At 39.8% G+C, this 18,939-nt stretch overlaps 1 protein-coding gene across 1 annotated transcript; it reads right to left on the reverse strand.

Moving 5' to 3' along the window:
* Positions 1-14,301: 14,301 nt before the first annotated feature.
* Positions 14,302-18,283, reverse strand: LOC140950690 (protein O-mannosyl-transferase TMTC4-like). The gene is made up of 5 exons (XM_073399934.1): positions 18,151-18,283; positions 17,154-17,328; positions 16,130-16,186; positions 15,385-15,456; positions 14,302-14,436 (listed from the first exon to the last, which is right to left on the reverse strand). The coding sequence occupies exons 1-5, from the start codon at positions 18,273-18,275 to the stop codon at positions 14,302-14,304; spliced, it is 564 nt and encodes a 187-aa protein (XP_073256035.1). The 5' UTR covers positions 18,276-18,283.
* Between the last annotated feature and the right edge of the window lie 656 nt (positions 18,284-18,939).

Raw genomic sequence — 18,939 nt, forward strand, 5'->3', positions numbered from 1 at the left:
GTGGTCGGTTAATATCTAGGTTTCTTTTTGGCCGCCTGCAGCAAAGTTTTCCGGAGGCATCATTAAGCCTTATGAAGGAACAAGTCTCACGATTGGCAAAGTCTGCCGTCGTCCAATATGTTACCGTATTTCGTCTCATTTTGGCTAAACGGGTGAAACACTGATCTCGGGCTTGAGACGGAAAGGCATCATATTGCGAACTTTGATACGGGCGGTGACGAGTCTCTGGCCTCAAAAAGTAGCTTTTAGCAGTCAAAACTATTCTGCGAGAGCAAAATTGATGCTAATTTCTGACCAGGCCCGAGACTTTTTGTTTTGAAGGCCGGCGTCCATGTGTCCCTTTCAAAACGGCTCGTCTACATCCGGGATCTTGAATAAATCGAGTGTGTCAGGAAAGTTTACATGTGATGATTTATGTGGAGAAAGCGAGAGTTACTGAGAGAGAGAGTAATGTGATGATATTTCGCCCGTATTAAGTGTGGAAACATTGTGTTTGGTTGTTTGTGGATAGATTTATCAGTGTCGCGAACGTGGTTAATTGTGTGATTTCCTGAAGTTGTTGACAGACAGATTTCAAATATGTCGTGGCGCTCGTGTTATAAGAATATTGTGTACAAGCATGAAAACGCTTTGTAAGTGTTGTGGGGTCAAGAAAGGTGGATTCTAGGTCTGTTTTAGTCGGGCATCTCGCTATGAGCCTCATAGTTATGAGCCTCATACTACTGGTACCAATCGTACCATTGGTACCAATGGACCATTGGAATTGCCCTGTACCCAGCCTAAGTCTCCTTAATGAGATGCATATTCACCAGTAGAACCATTGGAATGACATCATTTTCTATTGGTACCAATCGTACCATTAGTAATTATGGACCATTGGAATTGCCCTGTGCCCAACCAGACCACATGAGAAAATAATCTAAGTCCCCTTCATAAGATGTATATTCACCAATAGATCCATTGGAATGACATCATTTTCTACTGGTACCAATCGTACCATTGGTACCAATGGACCTTTGGAATTGCCCTGTACCCAGCTAGATCACACGAGAAAATAATCTAAGTCCCCTTAATAAGATGCATATTCACCAGTAGAACCATTAGAATGACATCGTTTTCAATGGAGACCCTACTTATCACCACTAACACCACCGCAAAAAAAACCAAGCACTTTGGTCATTGATATAATGAGAAATCGCTTTCAGTCGAATGTTGCCTAGAAACAAAAAATGTGCCGTGAAGTCAACTACTGTATGACGTCATGGCGGACACTCGCTATGATCAACGCGCAGCCACGCACTGCGCGCGCGACGAGATTATAAATTCGCTTCGCGAGGAAAAAGATGGTGCTTAGTTTGATTATTGGGAGTTTAAGATACCACGACGGCGACGGCCACGAAAAAGACACTCAAAAAGTGAATTTACGTTCTTTTAATCTCTATCGCGATTACTTCAACTCATTTACTTTCTCAAATGCAAGCAAACTCTTTTGGAGCCGAATTCCTAAGAACAATATTCAAGTTCAGAAAGAGAAAGAAAATTTAGTCGTCGCTTGTTCACGTCCTCCATAAAACGTGAAATTAGCCATTTCCTCGTCGTAGTCGTGCAGTGACGGCAAAGAAATGTACAAAAAAGCGTGCTGTACGTGCAGAATTGTTGTTTTGCCTATTCGAACAATTGCTTTTCTTACGTTCTCGTTGTCGTCGCCTTCGTGGCATCTTAAAGTCCCTCATATTATAGCCTGACCCCCTAAATGTATTCAAGATTGAGAAGCAACCATTCCTGTATTGATTCTGTTGCACAATGTCAACGCTTTATTGATAGTTTATTTTTCCCTCCAAGATTTTTCTAGTAATTCCTTTCAAAAATACCAAGATCTACTAACCACTGGAGCTATTGATGTTGTGCAATTCACTATTAATGGAAGCCAGTTTCTTGCCTTCACCAAATTCGAGGGATACAACATAGAACCATTCATCTACAAGATGAACATTACTGAAAAATTCTCTCTCTACCAAACTATCAATACTACGGATGGAGCAGATATGGAATATTTTACAATTGCTGATACACATTACCTTGCCGTTGTCAATTTCGAATCTGGATCTACACGGCAATTGAAGTTAGTTATTTATCAGTGGAACGGACAATTTTTTGTTTTTTTTCAAAACATAACGTCGGAGTTTGGAAATGGAAAAATAGACTTGAATTTCATGAAAATAGGGACTGAACCGTTTCTAACGATTGTAAATGTGTTCTATTATGAAGAGTATTGGGTAGGATTAGAAGCCTTTAAGTGGATAAACAACCAGTTCCATAGAACGGCTACGGTCTCAGCAATACGAACACATGTGCTCTATGCACCTTCCACGGGATTTGGAATTAAGAATGAAACTTTTCTTGTTATTGCCGCGGGTAATCATTTGTATGTGTTCAAGTGGGTAAGGGGAGGGTTCCACCTATTCTCACCTGTCAGACCTATACAAAAGACGTATGGAGCACGAGATGTGAAGTCGTTTAAAATGAATGGTCAAATATTCCTTGCAATTGCAAACTTTGAAGATGGAACGAAACCCAACATTTTGAAGTGGGATGGAAATGAGTTTGTCCTATACCAGTCACTTTTTACTACTAAAGCCATTGCCTTGCATCCATTTGTGATGTACGGTGAAACCTTCCTGGGTGTAGTCGATGATTATGGAAAGTCATTTGTGTATCGGGCCATTGGATCAAGATTCTTCAAGTTTCAAGAAATTTCAACTCAGTGGGCTCATGGAATGACGTCATTTGTGCACGGTGGTCACACCTACCTCGTTGTTGCAGAAACTATAAGCACAGTATACAAGTTTAAATAAATGTTACCTAAAAACATTACTTTTACACAGCAAAGAATAAACTGTACGTGTAACATGGATATGTCAACGTTAGGTCTGTAGTAAGTGATCACTAAATAAGAAAACTCCAATAAAATAACAAAGGAAAGCTGCATTTCAAGGCTTTTTTATAACTCATTTTAGTCAGTACCAGTCTTAACTGATACAAGATAAAACGTAAGATATAAATAAACAAAAGATACCCTGCGAGTACAGCCGTCTCTCCTGCTCCTCGCCACTAAGGACGTTTCGCGGGGAGCTGAGAGACGTCTGCGATTCGGCCCCGAAAATTCCATACTCATGGCGCAGATTTCTTCGGCTTCTGGTCAACGAACGCTGATTCGTCGACGTAGTATTTTTATTCTTTCAGCTGTTGTTTTAGAATGAAAGACGAAAGACAAAAGATCACATGAAAGATCAAATGAAAACGCCATGAACCTTGTAAAAAACATTCGTATTCCTTTCTACAAAGCATTAGAACTTTGCTACGGTTTGTTCGGAGAAGAACTCGAAACTTTACGATAATAAAATTGATTAATTGATTAAATTGATTAATCTTACCGTAGTTTTAGCGCAAAGGAATCTATAGTGATGATATAAGTGATCAGCTTGAGTAACTGCCTCGTACCCAGACGCTACGTTGGTAGTCTCGGCGTTAAGGATCTTGGGAAAGATTCAAAACCACAAAGGCACAAGGGAAGGCTCAAGGTGAAAAGCGAAGAGAGCTTCCCGTGTTTCGTCTTTCCCATAACCCCTCCCAAGAGCCACCTAGGTACGAGGTGGCTTGAGTAGTGCTTTCGCGTTTGTGCGCTCTTCCACCGGAGTGAAACGTTTAAAGCGTTTCTTGTTTTAATCAGTTGGACTAAGTGGAAACAAGGGCAAGGATGTATCGAATACTTTGTTATTGTAACTATCTTTTAATATTTTTTTTCTCAAAATAACGAGCTTCTTATCGCTGAAAACGCTTCGCGCCTGAGCAACTTGTTTACTTTAATTTATTCGAAAAAGCACCTAAATAAAATAGCACTTTATGCCAAAAATATTAGGTATGGAGCAAACGCGCCGAGGAAGAAATTTAAATATCCACCCTAATGTCATCCTCGGAGACCCAGGGGCAGATAGTGGGGACGATGGAAAGTCTAAACGGGCGGAAAAATAAGGCACGAAGAAAGGTAAAGAACGGCGAGAAGAGCCCCTGGGGACAATGTCTTACCAGACCAGTTCCAAACGGTCGCCGCCGTTCTGGCTTCTGATTGGTGCCAGAAAACTTGTGTCTTTCTGGCACCAATCAGAAGCCAGAACGGCGGCGACCGTTTGGAACTGGTCTGGTAAGACATTGTCCACAGGGGCTCTTCTGGCCGTTCTTTACTTTTCTGTCCCTAGGTCCCCGAGGATGCCCTAATGTAAACGTTAAAAAATGATAGGATTAAAAGTGCTTATTCAATCGAAAAGTTGTTTCTTTTTACGTTTCTTTTTCTTTTCTTCTCATAATTAATTATTATTAAAACTATATACATCGTCGTAAAAATATTTCCATCATTTTTACTCTCTATTTTGGCCTGTCACTGGAGACCTGCCGTGTGGTTCTTTTTAGCTTTTTTAAGTTCTCGTGGACATTTTCACTTTGCGGATCCAGCTTCAGAGCCTTTCTGTAGTATATACCGGCTTGCTCGTGTTTCCCCCATCTGTGATATAACACTCCTGTCAAGTAAACAAAAACGATAGCGTTATATCTTGGAATTAATTTGAGACTGCGTTTATGCACAGATATAAGTTACTTCAAAGCAATAATAGATAATCCGAACGGTTCAACTAGCTTTTTTCATTACTATTAGTTATTACTATAAACTACTTGAAAACTATAATAAACTTTGTCCAGTAAAGAACATGCTCGGTAGCGTTTACTTCAATGGTTACACTTTATAATCGACCTTAAGCTGCGATCAGGCCTCCGTTTTTTTCGGGGAAGCGCGAAATTCGGCGGACAGGTAAAAGTAAAAGAAAGAAGGACCCCCTTATCGCAGGTTAAATAGATCTATACAGCAAAATAAACACTACAACAGGATAATAATGCTCAGAAACTTCATTTGAATGGTCACACTTTAGAATTTAACTCACAGACTCAAAAGTTAGTATTATCTTGAACATCATAATAAAGACACCCATAGCAAAGAACTGCTCAGTAGCTTCTATCTGAATGGTCACATTGTAGGATTTCATCCCCAGTTAGAACCACGTTTACAGCAAAATAACCAGAAAGAGTAACAACTCGTGGAATTCTTACCAAGATTTCCATAAATTTCCGCAGAATTAGGTTTCAGCTTCAAAGCTATTAGGAAGTGTTTCTCAGCCTCCTACAAAAGAACAAATAATTAGTCAACTTTACTTTAATTTCCCTCATTAAAGATTCGTACAGTATGCAAAGAAATGCAGGCTAACAGGATGAGCGAACTTGAATACGCTTTGGGTTTCGCTTTCCTAACTTTAGCCTGCGCCACAGACGAAACTTAACTCTAGACTGTTCACAGTCCCCTATTTTCCTGTAAGATTGTCGAGATTGAGCGCTTTGCGTTACGGGCTGCCATCTTGCATGAGTGTCAAAAGTACTTAGGGGGCGGGGGCGGTTTGGGAGGAAGAGCTATAATCCCTGACGCCCGCCCCCTCGGTACATTTGCAAATCAAGATGGCCGCCATTAATTGTAAGACGCGCTATATCTCGACGATCTCACAGAAAAATAAGGGACTGTGAACAGTCGAACTTAACTCTGGTTAAGTCTGGTTACTAACTGGGGTTAGATCACATCTGCGACGCAGGCTATACTGACTAAATGCAATTTAATATTCCTAGACATGTTGAAAAAAAGAAAATCAATTCCTTGGACAGTTTTATGGGGAGAACATTGAGAAATAGACATGTGTCCATCATTCATCGTGTGCAGCAGTCAATAATCAGCGATCTAACCAGATGCCAACCTATGGTCTCCACCCTCCCCTCTCTTCCCTTTTTCTCTCTCCACTCCACCCTCCCCGGGAGCGTGTTTACAGCCTATGCTATACATAAATTCATTAAGCACGAGAGGCGTCGCGTTTGAACTGATCCCTCTCCTCGCAGAGGCAACTTTATTGAGGAGGGGGTAGGAGGGGAGAGAAAGCGCGCGGGGGACGATTTCCCGCCAATTTTCCTCTCCCATTATACCCGTGTCCTGTTTATTTTATTCCTCAAATACCAGTGGAAGCCTCTACGGGGATCACAGAACCAGACCTAAAATCCCCTTCACCAGCGTCTTTGTCTGATCGTAGTGTAACTCTGTAACGAATCACGTACCACAAACTCATCTTTCTGTCCGAGCATGTTAGCAAGGTTGAAATGAACTGACGGCTCCTTGGGAATGTGGCTTTTAGCCTCTCTGATCACTGTTATTGCCGCATCTCTGTTACCTAGAAAGGGAAACCTGCCAGGCGTTACCTTAAAATTTAACTCGTCTGTCAAGAGACGTTTCTTCGCAGAAGATTTTTTTTAGTACACCTAGCTATGAGCGACCAACTAAAAAGCCAGGATTGTGTGGTTGTCTAAGTGAGATGGAGGCTTGCGAGAGTTTTGTTACTGGGGATCCGCCAGAAAGGAGTCCAGGGTTGTCACTAAGATTTCAAGTTGCCGGGTATTTGTTGTTAGCAGCCGGGGAAGTCGCAAGCAGTCATGGAGCCCCTTCCTCCCTCCCCAAGAAGTTTTTGAAGTGCAACTGCTACCGTTTTCCAAAAGGCATTACCGCCCCCAAAAAGCAATCTTCATCAAGAGTACAGCTATCATTAGCGGTTTTATGATGATCACGTCTTTATTAAAGAAAACCACAACATTCTGAGACACTAAAATAATAAGTTTTTACTTTACGTAAAGGCACGTTGGAGGGTTTTTTTAGTGGCCGCCAAATGGGAATATACATGTAAGCACCGGGCCTGAAAAAAATGACAAGTTGGCACCGGTCACGTTATCTGCGCAGTCTTATCTTCACGCAGACAAGGGCGCATGCTGGCCAGTGAAGTGTTAAATCACAACGATACTTTACAAATGTTAAAAATGTGGAAAGGACAATCGATTCTTATACGATACAAATGAATTAACATGCGCTGTTAAATCAATTGTAAATCCTCATTTAGTTATACGTAGGAACGAAACAACTTACGGAAAACAAAAGTAAAACTAATATTACAAATGAATTAACCCAAGGAGAAGCGGTATGAAGAAGACAAGCGGACGATGAATGTACGAAAAAGCGTCATAAACTTAAGGTTACTATGGTTTGTGGGAAAATAAAAGTATGATAAGGCTAAAACAAGCGTAACGTACGAAAAATCGCACGATAAAATATGGCAAAACTACATGAACTGCTCAACTGGTAACATTATGAAGGAAACATCACTTAACATACGAAGAAACTGACCAGGGCTAATACTTTATAAACAACGCCGAGATGTCAAAACGAGACTCAAGGAGAAGAATGTAAAAGTAATGCTAATGCTTAATTTCCCTTTTATATATAACTTCTTGGAAGTAGAACTGAGAGGATGTGATCATGACCTGCGGACAATGATCGAACATTTCCCGTTGACCGTGCGTTATTTTATATACTCGACACCTAAAACTAAATGTAGACCTGGTCACTTAAATGTCAATATATTAAACATGGCAATCAGTCATAGTCTTCATCTTTAAAGCCTTCATCATAATCCTCATTATCATCAGCATCAGCATCAGGGAGCTTTAACGCTCGGATAAAGCCTCAACTTGTGTTGTCAACAGAGATCTGCTCAGGTCTTTCATCGTGAACAAAGAGTGCAGATTCCTTTGCCACTTGTTCGACATGTTCAACACAAAGCCGACACAACGGTTGAAACTAGGGACTTTAAGCATCGACAAAGGTGACGGCGGCAAAAACGTCACTTTTAAAATGAATTGGCGTTTTCTCCAACTTTGCCGCGTTTATTTCAGTTCGCTGAAAATAGCTAATGTAGGCCAACTTCCCTGGAGTTGATTTCTTTGTGACCGCACTCAAGATTGTCAAGTTTGTCGTCGCTTGTTTTACGTCCTCCATAAAACGTGAAACTAGGAATGTTCACGTCGTAATCGTGCAGTAACGGCAAAGAAATGTACAAAAAAGCGTGATGCACGTACAAACTAGTTGTTTTGCTCAATAAACCTATTACTTTTTTGACGTTCTCGTTGTACTGACATTTCGCGAACGGAGAGTTTTCGCGCGTGTGTACTAGTACCCAGCAAATCTAAGTCAGATGTCTTTTTCCGACATTTCTTAGTTTTTGCACGCGAGTGTTTCAAAATTACTTAAACCTGCTGCAGATGAAACTTGCATTTAGTTTGATGGATAGTCTTTGTGTGTTTCAAAGGTGTGCTCTTTTGTTTTAATTTAACCTCGAAAGTAGCCGGGGGCCACTCTCTGAGTAGCCGGGGGAAATCCCCGGCCCCCGGCCCTTAGTGACAACCCTGAATTAGGAGACTGACTCATTTGAAGATCTAAGTAGGGGTAGGAGGAGAGTAATTAACTGAAAATACCCTAGTATGCAAAAAAACGTTTTTCAAGACTGTAGTTTAACCCTTGCAAGTTTTCCCACACCTTACAATAATTTCACTGTTTTCTTTAAGGGTTAAGAGGATAATTAATCAGGGGTACCCAACGTCAATTTTCGGAAAATATCTGTTCGGAAGACGATTTGAGATCTAGAATTTTCGGAACATTTTTTGTAAAATTTGTTGCTTGCCTGCCTCTCCTAGGATTTTCGAACATCTAAAAAATGGTATAAGTGCCCATTTTTAACGGATTTTTAAGGTCGTCTAGAATTTTCGGGAGCCTTTTTTCTACCTGAAATTTTCGAAAAGGTAAGTTTTGATCCCTATAATTTTCAGATCACTAGACTTTCAGCTAGGAAATCCGAACAGATGAAAATTTTTTTTAGGGGATAAAATATGCCTATATCTGCCGTTTAAATACTAAAATACGTTTAACAATGCTATGTTTAAGTGGTTTTGAACTATATTCTCGTTGGGTGCCCCTGACTAATGGGTCTAAAATTAAAGTCAGTTGCTCGGAATAGTCATCATCTGAATAAAAACCGCAGGCCCACGTTGCACTCATTTTATCCCCCTCTCCCACACCTCTCTCTCTCTCTCTCCACCGGTGCTACGTTTAGTTTTACGGGTATTTCAGTTCCTACACGGAGAGGACAGAAGTCAAACAAGGATCGGAAGTCATAAATGGGAATCGAACTGAGGACCTCTAGCATAGAAGGCCTGGCACTAACCAACATGAACTAAGCTGAATCCTTACTCCTACGCTCGGAAAACGTTTGCTTGAGTTCTTTTTCGCTTTCCTAAAAAAGTGAGTTCTTTTCTCCCTTCCTTTATACAAATCGAAAAAAAATTTTCGTGGTCGGAAATTAAGTGAAATAACGGCACTCAAGTGAAACCATGGAAATTTATCGTCGATTTGTCTTGTACAATTTGACGTCCACTCGTTAAATAGTTCTCCACAAACTGCGCGCAAGAGAAAGAGGAAAACAAATTGCGCCACCGTCATGTAATTTCCATCACGTCGGGCCATTGGAAAAGTTATTGGGGGAGGGGGGGGGGGGTGGTTGGTGAAGCATCATAAAAAATATATTTGTGCAAGGGAAAATCTTATGAAAAAAATTCATGCAGGCCGGGTACCCCCAAAAAATATTCCCGCACTGGCCTAAAAAAATTCAAGCAAAGGGAAATGTTCACGAAAAAAAATTGATGTGGCTTGAAAATTCCCCATCCACTCTCCCCAACCCCATAATTATTCTAATGGTCCGTCCGTTATCGACGGTTGTCGATCATAGCTCTCGACCAATCAGCACAAAAAATCGCTCAGTTACCGTAAAATCCTTCCTCCCCACCCGTTAAAAGGCCCCTTGCAAACATTTACCTGACTTTTCTAAGAGCAGAGCATGATTCATCCAGGCACCCACATGATCGTTTTTTAAATTGATGGCTGTTTTAACTGCGGCAATGGCTTTTACAGTTTTGTCTTGATCGATGTACTGTAGGAGAAGATTTTAAGGTCAGTATAAATACGCATGAAAAAGCAATGAATGGGAAACTATCCAGGATTCACGTAAAAGGATCATTGTATCTGCACTGCTTGCACTATGCATTTTGAACGTTTAAAAACTATTGACCTTTTTTTCTTACCAGGTTTCCAAGGTTGAAAAAAGCGTCTGGATATCTTGGTCTGTATTTTATAGCGTTGCTGTAGCATTTTTCGGCTTCCTAAGAAACAAATTTTGTAGGATCAGAGAGTTCGAAGTTGTGCGGAAGAAATAATCGTGCAGAGAGAATCAAAGGAAAGAAATAGGAAAAACTGGCACAAAACGAGGCACAAGTTCGATTTGAGTATACCCTTATTTCTCTCTCTGCTAGATTGGCTCACCACCACCTGCGCGCCTGGCCGCTCTCCGGTTGTTACACAGAAAAACAAAGCTTGCTGGAAGGTCAAATCGTAATTGCCCCCGCAGGGATTTCGCCCAGAGGCGAAATCCCGAGGAGGCACCCTAGTAACTCGCGCGTATATTAAGGACAGTACTTACAGCTCAAATATACAGTCAGTATACTACGAAAAATCTCGATTTGCTCGAACAGGGGCCGCGAGGAATCGGTAGGTAATGATGACGTTTCTATTGTTTGCGCCCGCAAGAACGAAATGGTTAGGATGACGTAAAGACAGAAAATCCCGAAGGAGCCGATCAGGTATACCCTGGGTTACCAGAGGTTAGACTTGATAGAAACCGGAAACCGCGCTAGAAAAGTCTCTGGCACCCAGGGTACTCAGGTAGATTTTGTGACATTTATAGTGCAGTCATACTTCGATACTCTTTTGCGTTACACAGTGACATTCTGTGGAGCAGTTGTTTTGAAAGTTATGGACCAAAAGACACTCGTTAAGTGCAGATGAGGTTATAAGGTGCGTTTAACTGTGTATATATAAACACTTGGAGAGTTTCCCAGACTCGAGTTCACAAATCTTTGATTTATATTGGAAGCCTTGCCAGACTCTTTCTCTCTCTTTGACCGGAATAAGACTCAGCCCCAAACAAGCAAGACGAGTGAACAACGGCTAGCTTATCATTAGCAGATTGATGGACAATTACAGAAATTCGCCGACAATCAAATTCTGTGCTGACTTTTTCCCTGCTCACAGATGTCCTTCCGTTATAAACTTTCAAATAAGACTAGAATGCGCGAGAGTGAATCGATCAAACGTCCTTTTAATTTCTAAGGCTTACTTTCCAGCAAATAAAATGAACTGAATGTAAAAAGTGAAAGAGAAATAGCGAAAAATTCAACTTCTAATTAAATCTTTTCTTATGGTTTAGTATAAACTATTCTCGAAACGGTTCGAAACTGAGAATGTCTTGATCACAGCTGTGTAAATCGAGCTGAAACTGTGCATGGAACCTTGTGTTTCCTGTATTTATCTCACCTGTTGTATGGAATACGTGTGAAAATCTTCATTATGAATCGGTATATTTCAAAGAGCTACACAACCAGCAAGAAAGAATACTATTGACCGACAATATACTGAACGGGGGCAGCTGTAGTGTCAACTATTACTAGTCAATAATTTGTGGAAACTTGAATAAAGCTATCAAACTCACATCTTCTTTATGCAATGCTGCCTTTACGGTGCCTAAGTTCATCCAGCCCGCCGCAAAGTTATTCCTATACACAAGAATGGCTGCGTTAATAAGTTATCTCAGACCCGGGGGGGGGGGGATACTCCCTTACATAAGCTATATAGGTATGTGCCATCTCAGCAAAAACGCGAGACATTGGGACTTAAGACATCTTCCTGTTTTACACGATATTTACATTATTTAGGAAATGTTATTTGAAATAAACGCCGCTCTCGAATAAACGCCGCCCTTGAATAGGTGCCGCATCGAAAGGGCTTAAACTTTAACAAACGCCCCGGCGTTTAATCGAATAAATACGGTATTAAATCAAATTCCACAAATGACACCAATCGTATCGTTGTTGGCCTCTCTATTAGCTTTTCAACAATGAACAGGCAAAGTTAAGGATTCTGGCGTTCTGGGGCAATGCATTTTGGCGATCCGAGAAGAAAGAACCACATGAGCCGAAACGAACAGGCTGCGCGGGAATAATGAGGCAACAGTTAAGCAAGGTTCTAGTAAGTACTAGCCTGCGAACAGCAGACGTATTTCCGGTCGTCGCTTCTCTCCCTCCGAAAAATAGCTATTTTTCGGAGGGAGAGAAGCGACGACCGGAAATGCGTCTGCTGTTCGCAGGCTAAGTAAGTACTCGCGCGAACACGATCTCGCACACCTTGTACAATGTACGGGTCTCAAATAGGGACTTTTGGATAACACTTCGAGTTTTCAAACCAAAATCGTGTGCATCATACAATTACTTATCACACCAATCTGAACCCGGCTAAAGTTTACTAATGTAGAGGTCAGCAACAGGGAAGAGTTACAGTCCGGGGGGATATAATTACCTCAAAATTCCTAAGTCGTAATCATGCTTGATTTCTTACTCATAGTCAATTTGGGGGATAGGGGGTCCAAACTTGCCAACTCCTGTACCTTGCATTCCCGGCTCCCGCCCCTTTTTTTCTTGGCTTTCTCCCACCAGCTCTTTTTTCGATTACGAAAGATTGAGTATTGTTGCATAATTTCCTCATATTTTCCCCTTCCCGCCCTTTAAAACACCCACTTCCCACTCTTTCCTCTCCCGCCGCCCGCACCCCTTCTGTCCCCTAATTCTCCAGGCTCCCACCCCCTGTCCTCCCCCGTTAGTCAAATGTTAAGGTCACTAATGCGTTTAGAACTACAAATGACTTCAAATTAGAGAGAAAAACGCTTAAGTATAACATTGCAAAAAGACTAACCTTATTTCTACAGCTTTTTCTAACAGTGCTTCAGCTTCTATATATCTTCCATCATCCTTAAAAAAACATGTTTTTTACACCAAAATTTTAAAATTAACTCATTTCAAGTTTACTAATAAATTACAATTTCAGACAGCAATTTTGCAAAACCAAAAAAATATAATCAAGAAATAGCCTCCTTCTTCTAAATGCAACGCGAGTAAATCGTGATTATTACGGAGCGATCTAAAAAGTTCCAAAAGTTCTGAATTTTTTTCAGGCTTCTTACGCAATTGCAAAAATTGCGTTCATAATTGCGAGGACCACTCTTAATTTGATTTCATTTCCGCAGTTCTTATATGATTTATTTCACATACATATACCACATTCATCTCTTGAACACATAATTGACCAGCTCCCAACATTAGTGGCTTCATAGCTCAGTTGGTTAGAGCATCGCACCAGTATCGCCAAGTCACGGGTTCAAATCCCGTTGAAGTCCTGAATTTTTTCAGGCTTCTTACGCAATTGCATAAATTGCGTTCATAACTGCGAGAATCATTCTTCATTTGATGAATGGAAAACTTTTCAAAAAAGGACAACCTTGCGAGTTGTACCCAGTTTTTTGGTTGAATCGATCGCCTTCGATCATTAGTAGCTTTTCGGGTTTTAGATGAGTTTCCTATCTGTTTATTCTCATTTCATTTTGGTCGAATAGAAAAAGCCGAAAATTCAAAAACCTAGAGAATGCATTCTTTTTGCAGGGTTTGTAGCCCAAAAATTGATTTGCGATGCAAAAATCCGCCATGTTTTTTTTTTTTTTTTTGCGATAATTACAATGACAAATATGAGCTTGGTGTGATCTTGCTTCTCGTCAGCGGATCATTTTTGAAAGGAATCTTTATTGAAATGTTCACTGCCACAAAAACTAAGTACGCATATTTTGGAGCATTCACATGTTTACTACCTCTCCGTTATTGAACGTCTCATGTGCGTCAAAAATAAAATACATGTACGTAACATACTTTACAAGGACGTCATACCTTGATAAGGTTTCCCAAATTGTTTAAAGCTTGATCATATGTTCGGTTTAACCTAGCATTTAAGGGAATTAAAATCAGTTGATATCGTTCTAGGCTTTTTTTTTTTTTCAGACATGCAAGGTTTAGAACAACAAAACTTTACTAGAAATACGCGAATCGCATATCCTCGCGAAGCAAGGGGGAAAATTAGGGGGAAAAAGCCATTAGGGTAGAGAAAATATATGAAAAAAATATAAAAAAAACAAAACAAAAAGAAAGGAAAAGAAAAACGAGCTCTTCCAAGAATCAAACACAGTACATCCTGTGTATTGGCGCAATTCTATACGTGGAACTTCCGCAGGCAAGGGCCGTTCCCAAAACCTTTTCATGCTTGGATAAAACTGCAGGCTATTTTTTTATTGTTAAAACCGCTCAAAGGAAACTTCATTCAGGTACAAGGAAGAACTATCATTTGACTCCACGTCAATTATCAAGAAATAAACCAGTACAATGCGTGTTTATCAGTTCCACACGGTACATGATTGCTTCTCTATAAAACTTCTCAGCAATCACTGCATGTCCTTTTTCAGCTCTCAGCTTGCCAATGTTGTAGTGAACCTGTTGAAGGGACAAAAATGATCATAAATATACTAAGGTCCAAAAGAGCTACGGCGAAATTCTCTCGTACGCAACCAAGTCAAAATGCCAGGAATAGGTGGTTACAGGGAACAGGGGCTACAGTGTAGTTCACGCTATTTCCTATTCTTTTTTTAAAAAAAAGAAGCTAATAAACGTTTTTCGGATCAATTGAATTCCAAAATTAACTAGGTCCCGTTTTGTTGTATAAGACTATATTAAGGCATCAAAGCTGTTTCCTGTTGTCTTTTTTCAAGTTTTAATGACATGCCCGCGAAAATCACCACAACAAATTACTACGGTTTGTGCCTCGTCATAATTTTAAAGAAGCATTTTGTGTACGGGAAAGGGAACTAAGTATTTTTTTTTGGGGGGGGGGGGGGCAGTTTATTGGGGCAAAACTGCAATCATGAAAGGATTAACAAGAAGATATATGATTAAAGAACTACAATAAAAATAATTAATTATAATCACAAGAATAATTAAAAAAACAATTGCTGATCCCCAAAAGGGCAAGTGCAAACGGGACCCTAGACCCATGCAAGGCACTGCCCTGTTGTTACTTACAATTACAATTTCAATTACAATGCTAATGAATAGCTTATTTTACCCTTGAAAAAAATAAATTCAAAGCCTAGATGTACGTTAACAAAAAAAGTGAATAAAAAAATACAAGAAAGTGGATGTGGTAGGCACAGTCACTTCGACCTGTGACTTAAGCACAGAATTGTCCTTCTGCCCTGACCCAACAGGGTCCAACAGTATCCACCTGACATAGCCCCTTTTTCTGGAGGAGGTCACTTCCTAGAGTTTTCCACCTTGACTGGCAAGACTGATTACTAACAGTATTTTGCATAAATGATCCCTTATGGGAGGTCTTGCTAGCTGCAATCATGACTGTGAGAACATCCCTTCAGCGATTTCATTTACCTTGGCATTGAGTGGACAAACAGTGAGTCCAGAAGTGAATAGAGTGTCTTCATCAACCCATTCTGCGGATCTCTGAAAAAAGGAAGAAGGCAATATAAAAACAGCCACAACTCCAAAAACGTTTTCAGGCGAACACCAGAGGGACAAATCAACGTGTCTGTATTATGGAGAAGCTCATATTTTTTAAGCTTTCTACAGGGTTCTCTTTAAGTGCTGGCAACTGGCTAAAAAACCGACTAGGTTTGAGCCACGTACTTTTTGGGAAAAAGGGTAAAGCAAGGCCGAATGCAAGCCTGAAATTAACTACAGAACTTGATTGCTAAGCCACCTACATTTAAATCCCAGCTGTATACTTTAAAACTTAGTGAGAACCCTGAGCTCAGTATCTTTTGACAGGGGGTGCCTGTATCATAGTAGTATCAGAGGGGGAAAAGGTATGACCAAGACTTTAAGTTCATGAAATCTGAGGCAAGAACTGGCCCCCACGAAGATTTCTTAGGAATTTGCCACAAGTCCCTTGCCTAACCTGGAAACGTCTGCATAGGAAGCAAGTCAAAGCAAATTACGTAATAACTTTTGGTACAGAATATAACATGGTGATATAGATGGTAAAAACATGGATGAAAGGGAGACTGCAATGCAATTACACCCTCACTCTTTGATTGTCTAACATCAGGCTTAATTCCAGGCACCCCTTTGATATGATTATCTGAGGCTCTATGAGCAGAAGGGTCATTTTTCTTACCTGTACTGTTCGAGCCATGTACAAAGCTATCAGTGCACCAACAGTTAATCCTAAAACCTATAGGTGCAGGGCAGCAGAAAATGTCAAATAATTAATTCTTGTCAGGGTGTTACACAGGGCGCAGAGGTGTTATTTGTCTCTTTATTATATCATACAGTGTAGCTGCTGTTATTCGTCCACAGTCATTACCTTGAGTGGTTTTCTGGAGCATTGGATAATATTTAACCAGGTTTGTAAGACGATCGCATGAAGGTTTGCTTGATTCCACAGTATAAAGTCAAAGGGAATGTGCGCTATCAACTGTAAAATTTAACTACAATCAACAACCAAGGTCACAAATAACTCCTCTGTGCCCTGTGCGTGTTACACATGTATATTGCTATACACTGCTTATGCTGGTGAAGGTTTCGGCTCCATACTGTGTACCCAGCGTACCCTTCAACCCTTTAAGCCCCAATATCCACATACAAATTCTCCACACTGATATTTATACATTTACTTAGAGATATGTTGAGAGAGTTAAATAAAAGATCAAAGCATTTTCTCTTGGGTGATCATTTAATTAATTCTCATAACCATTTCTCTTGACAAATTATGTATGGATATCGTTAGGGGAAAATTATTGATGTTGGTCACCATCTGGACTTAAAGGGTTAATCCATGTACTTGTACGCAATGTGATGATGCCTGGGCCCTGCACACCATGACAGGGTTGTCATGGTTACAAGGTACACTCAGCTGCAGTTCTTGGCTCCACCAGCCTCTAGGTACTTCCCCTCCTTAAGCTCCTCTTTTGGTCAGTTAAATTCAAAGGATAAATACTACCCATAATCTGCCTAATGGAGTGTTTCCCCTGTAGAAAAACAATCGCTTCCTCCAACAAGGTCAAGCTACATTGCTAAAAAGAGCATGACACCTAAATAACATACATGTACATGTAAGCAGTCTTAATTTCAAACCAGCATGTTACACGTCTTTGAAGAGTGACAAGTGAATATATACTGGTATACATCATTCTGCTCACCTTTTTTCCAAAGTATTTCTTGCTTAGTGCGGCAAATCCAAGAACAGTGATCAGACAAGAGCCAATACTGGAGAGATACAGCACCCTTTCAGCTACAACAAAACCAACTGTGAAGAAGATATTTGATGCTGGAAGGAATGGGACAGCAAGGATAGCAAGTCCCATGGTTAGAATCCTGAAAAAAGAAGATTATCTCTCTTGTCAAACACAACATTCAATGAACTGCAAATGCAATGTAGCAGATGCACATGTGTTATCAAGCACAGAAAATTGATGCTTGCATGATTGTATTATTTAAAGTTGGTATGATCATGTTTGTAGAATTTAGACCAATTTATTTTTTCATTTCTCCCACACAGACATTCTTAGGACTGCATCACACATTGACAGTTTTGCCCCATGACTGTTGGGGAGGACTGCATTACGAGCCAAAAGAATATCTGCTTGGGAGGCCTATTAATAATTATTCCAACACATAGACAATTATTACTGGAAAAAAAGGAAGAGCCACAGGACCAAAGTACTGTTAAGTAAATGCATGTGAATCTTAACAACCTACAAGTTGAACAGTTAAGTAAAAAACAAGATGTTGATATATGTTGGTCCAAGAATTAATTCACTTTGCATTCACATCAGAAAATTGACTGGCTCAGCTTAATTAAGGCATTCTCCCTCCCTTGGTGTTTGTGCCAGATAAACTTGAAAGTGATACAAATGTACTGGTGGCCTACAACTACATGGTCTGCTATTACATTTCTAATCAGAACAAAGTTAACTTTGTATTCAGGTTACACAATACCAGAATGGAATATCACACCACATGAATTAAATTTGTATTCAAAACTGGAATGAACTCATTCCAGAATGACTTGTGTAGGAATGAAACTTTGTCTTTAAATTACTAAGTAAACATATACAGAGTAATAAAGTTATGGAGATGGGACGGACTCATTTCAAAATTAAAGTATTCTGTGAATAGCCCCTAAAAGATCCTTACCGTTGTATTTGCAAATTCCTCCCACATAAACAGTACGCAAGTAGCAGGAGAAGCACAGTCCACAGGGCAACAATGCAGAGTATACGTGGATCACTATATGTGTTGATTATTGGCACACAACCCATTGACCAATCAAAACATTTACTTATGGTTGAATAAATTTTAATAATTAATAATTAATAATTAATAATTAATTTAAAATTTGTTACATATCGATATTTTAGATTTTTATGGTGGAAGTGTATATATTCTTATTGTTTCTCTCACTGTAAATAGGTTTGTAGTTTTTTTTCATGCTTAAATTACTTTTCTGATTGAAGATCAGAGAGACGACGATATATAATTTACGTTTTTGTCCTCTCAAATTGTTTGTTTATGGTTCGTTGATTCCCATGTTAATTTCCTGGGTCCTTAAGAAGAGCACTAAACACTCAACAAATTTATCGCAGCAATCTCTTAAAAAAAACAACAACAACAACAAGCTCGAGCTGCTTGTTTACATTCAGCTTGTCATGTGCACATGCTTATCACGCAATGCACAATTTACCGGTTTCCATTATTTGCCCATATAAAAAAATATGTTGCATCTAAGCTTTTCGATGAAATTGACATTTTCAGCGAGAAAATGTCAGTAAAACGTCGTCGCAAAATCGACGAATTAGTTGATATTATTGGATTTGCTTGGAATAATGCATGGGCTATGAACACATGTTTTGTACTTGAATGGGAATGAGATTCGTGTATTTTTGTAGAAAAAATTGCTTAATTATTTAATTTAAAAGTATATAA

This window comes from Porites lutea, chromosome 10, assembly GCF_958299795.1.
Source record: "Porites lutea chromosome 10, jaPorLute2.1, whole genome shotgun sequence".
Classification (NCBI taxonomy): Eukaryota; Metazoa; Cnidaria; class Anthozoa; order Scleractinia; family Poritidae; genus Porites; species Porites lutea.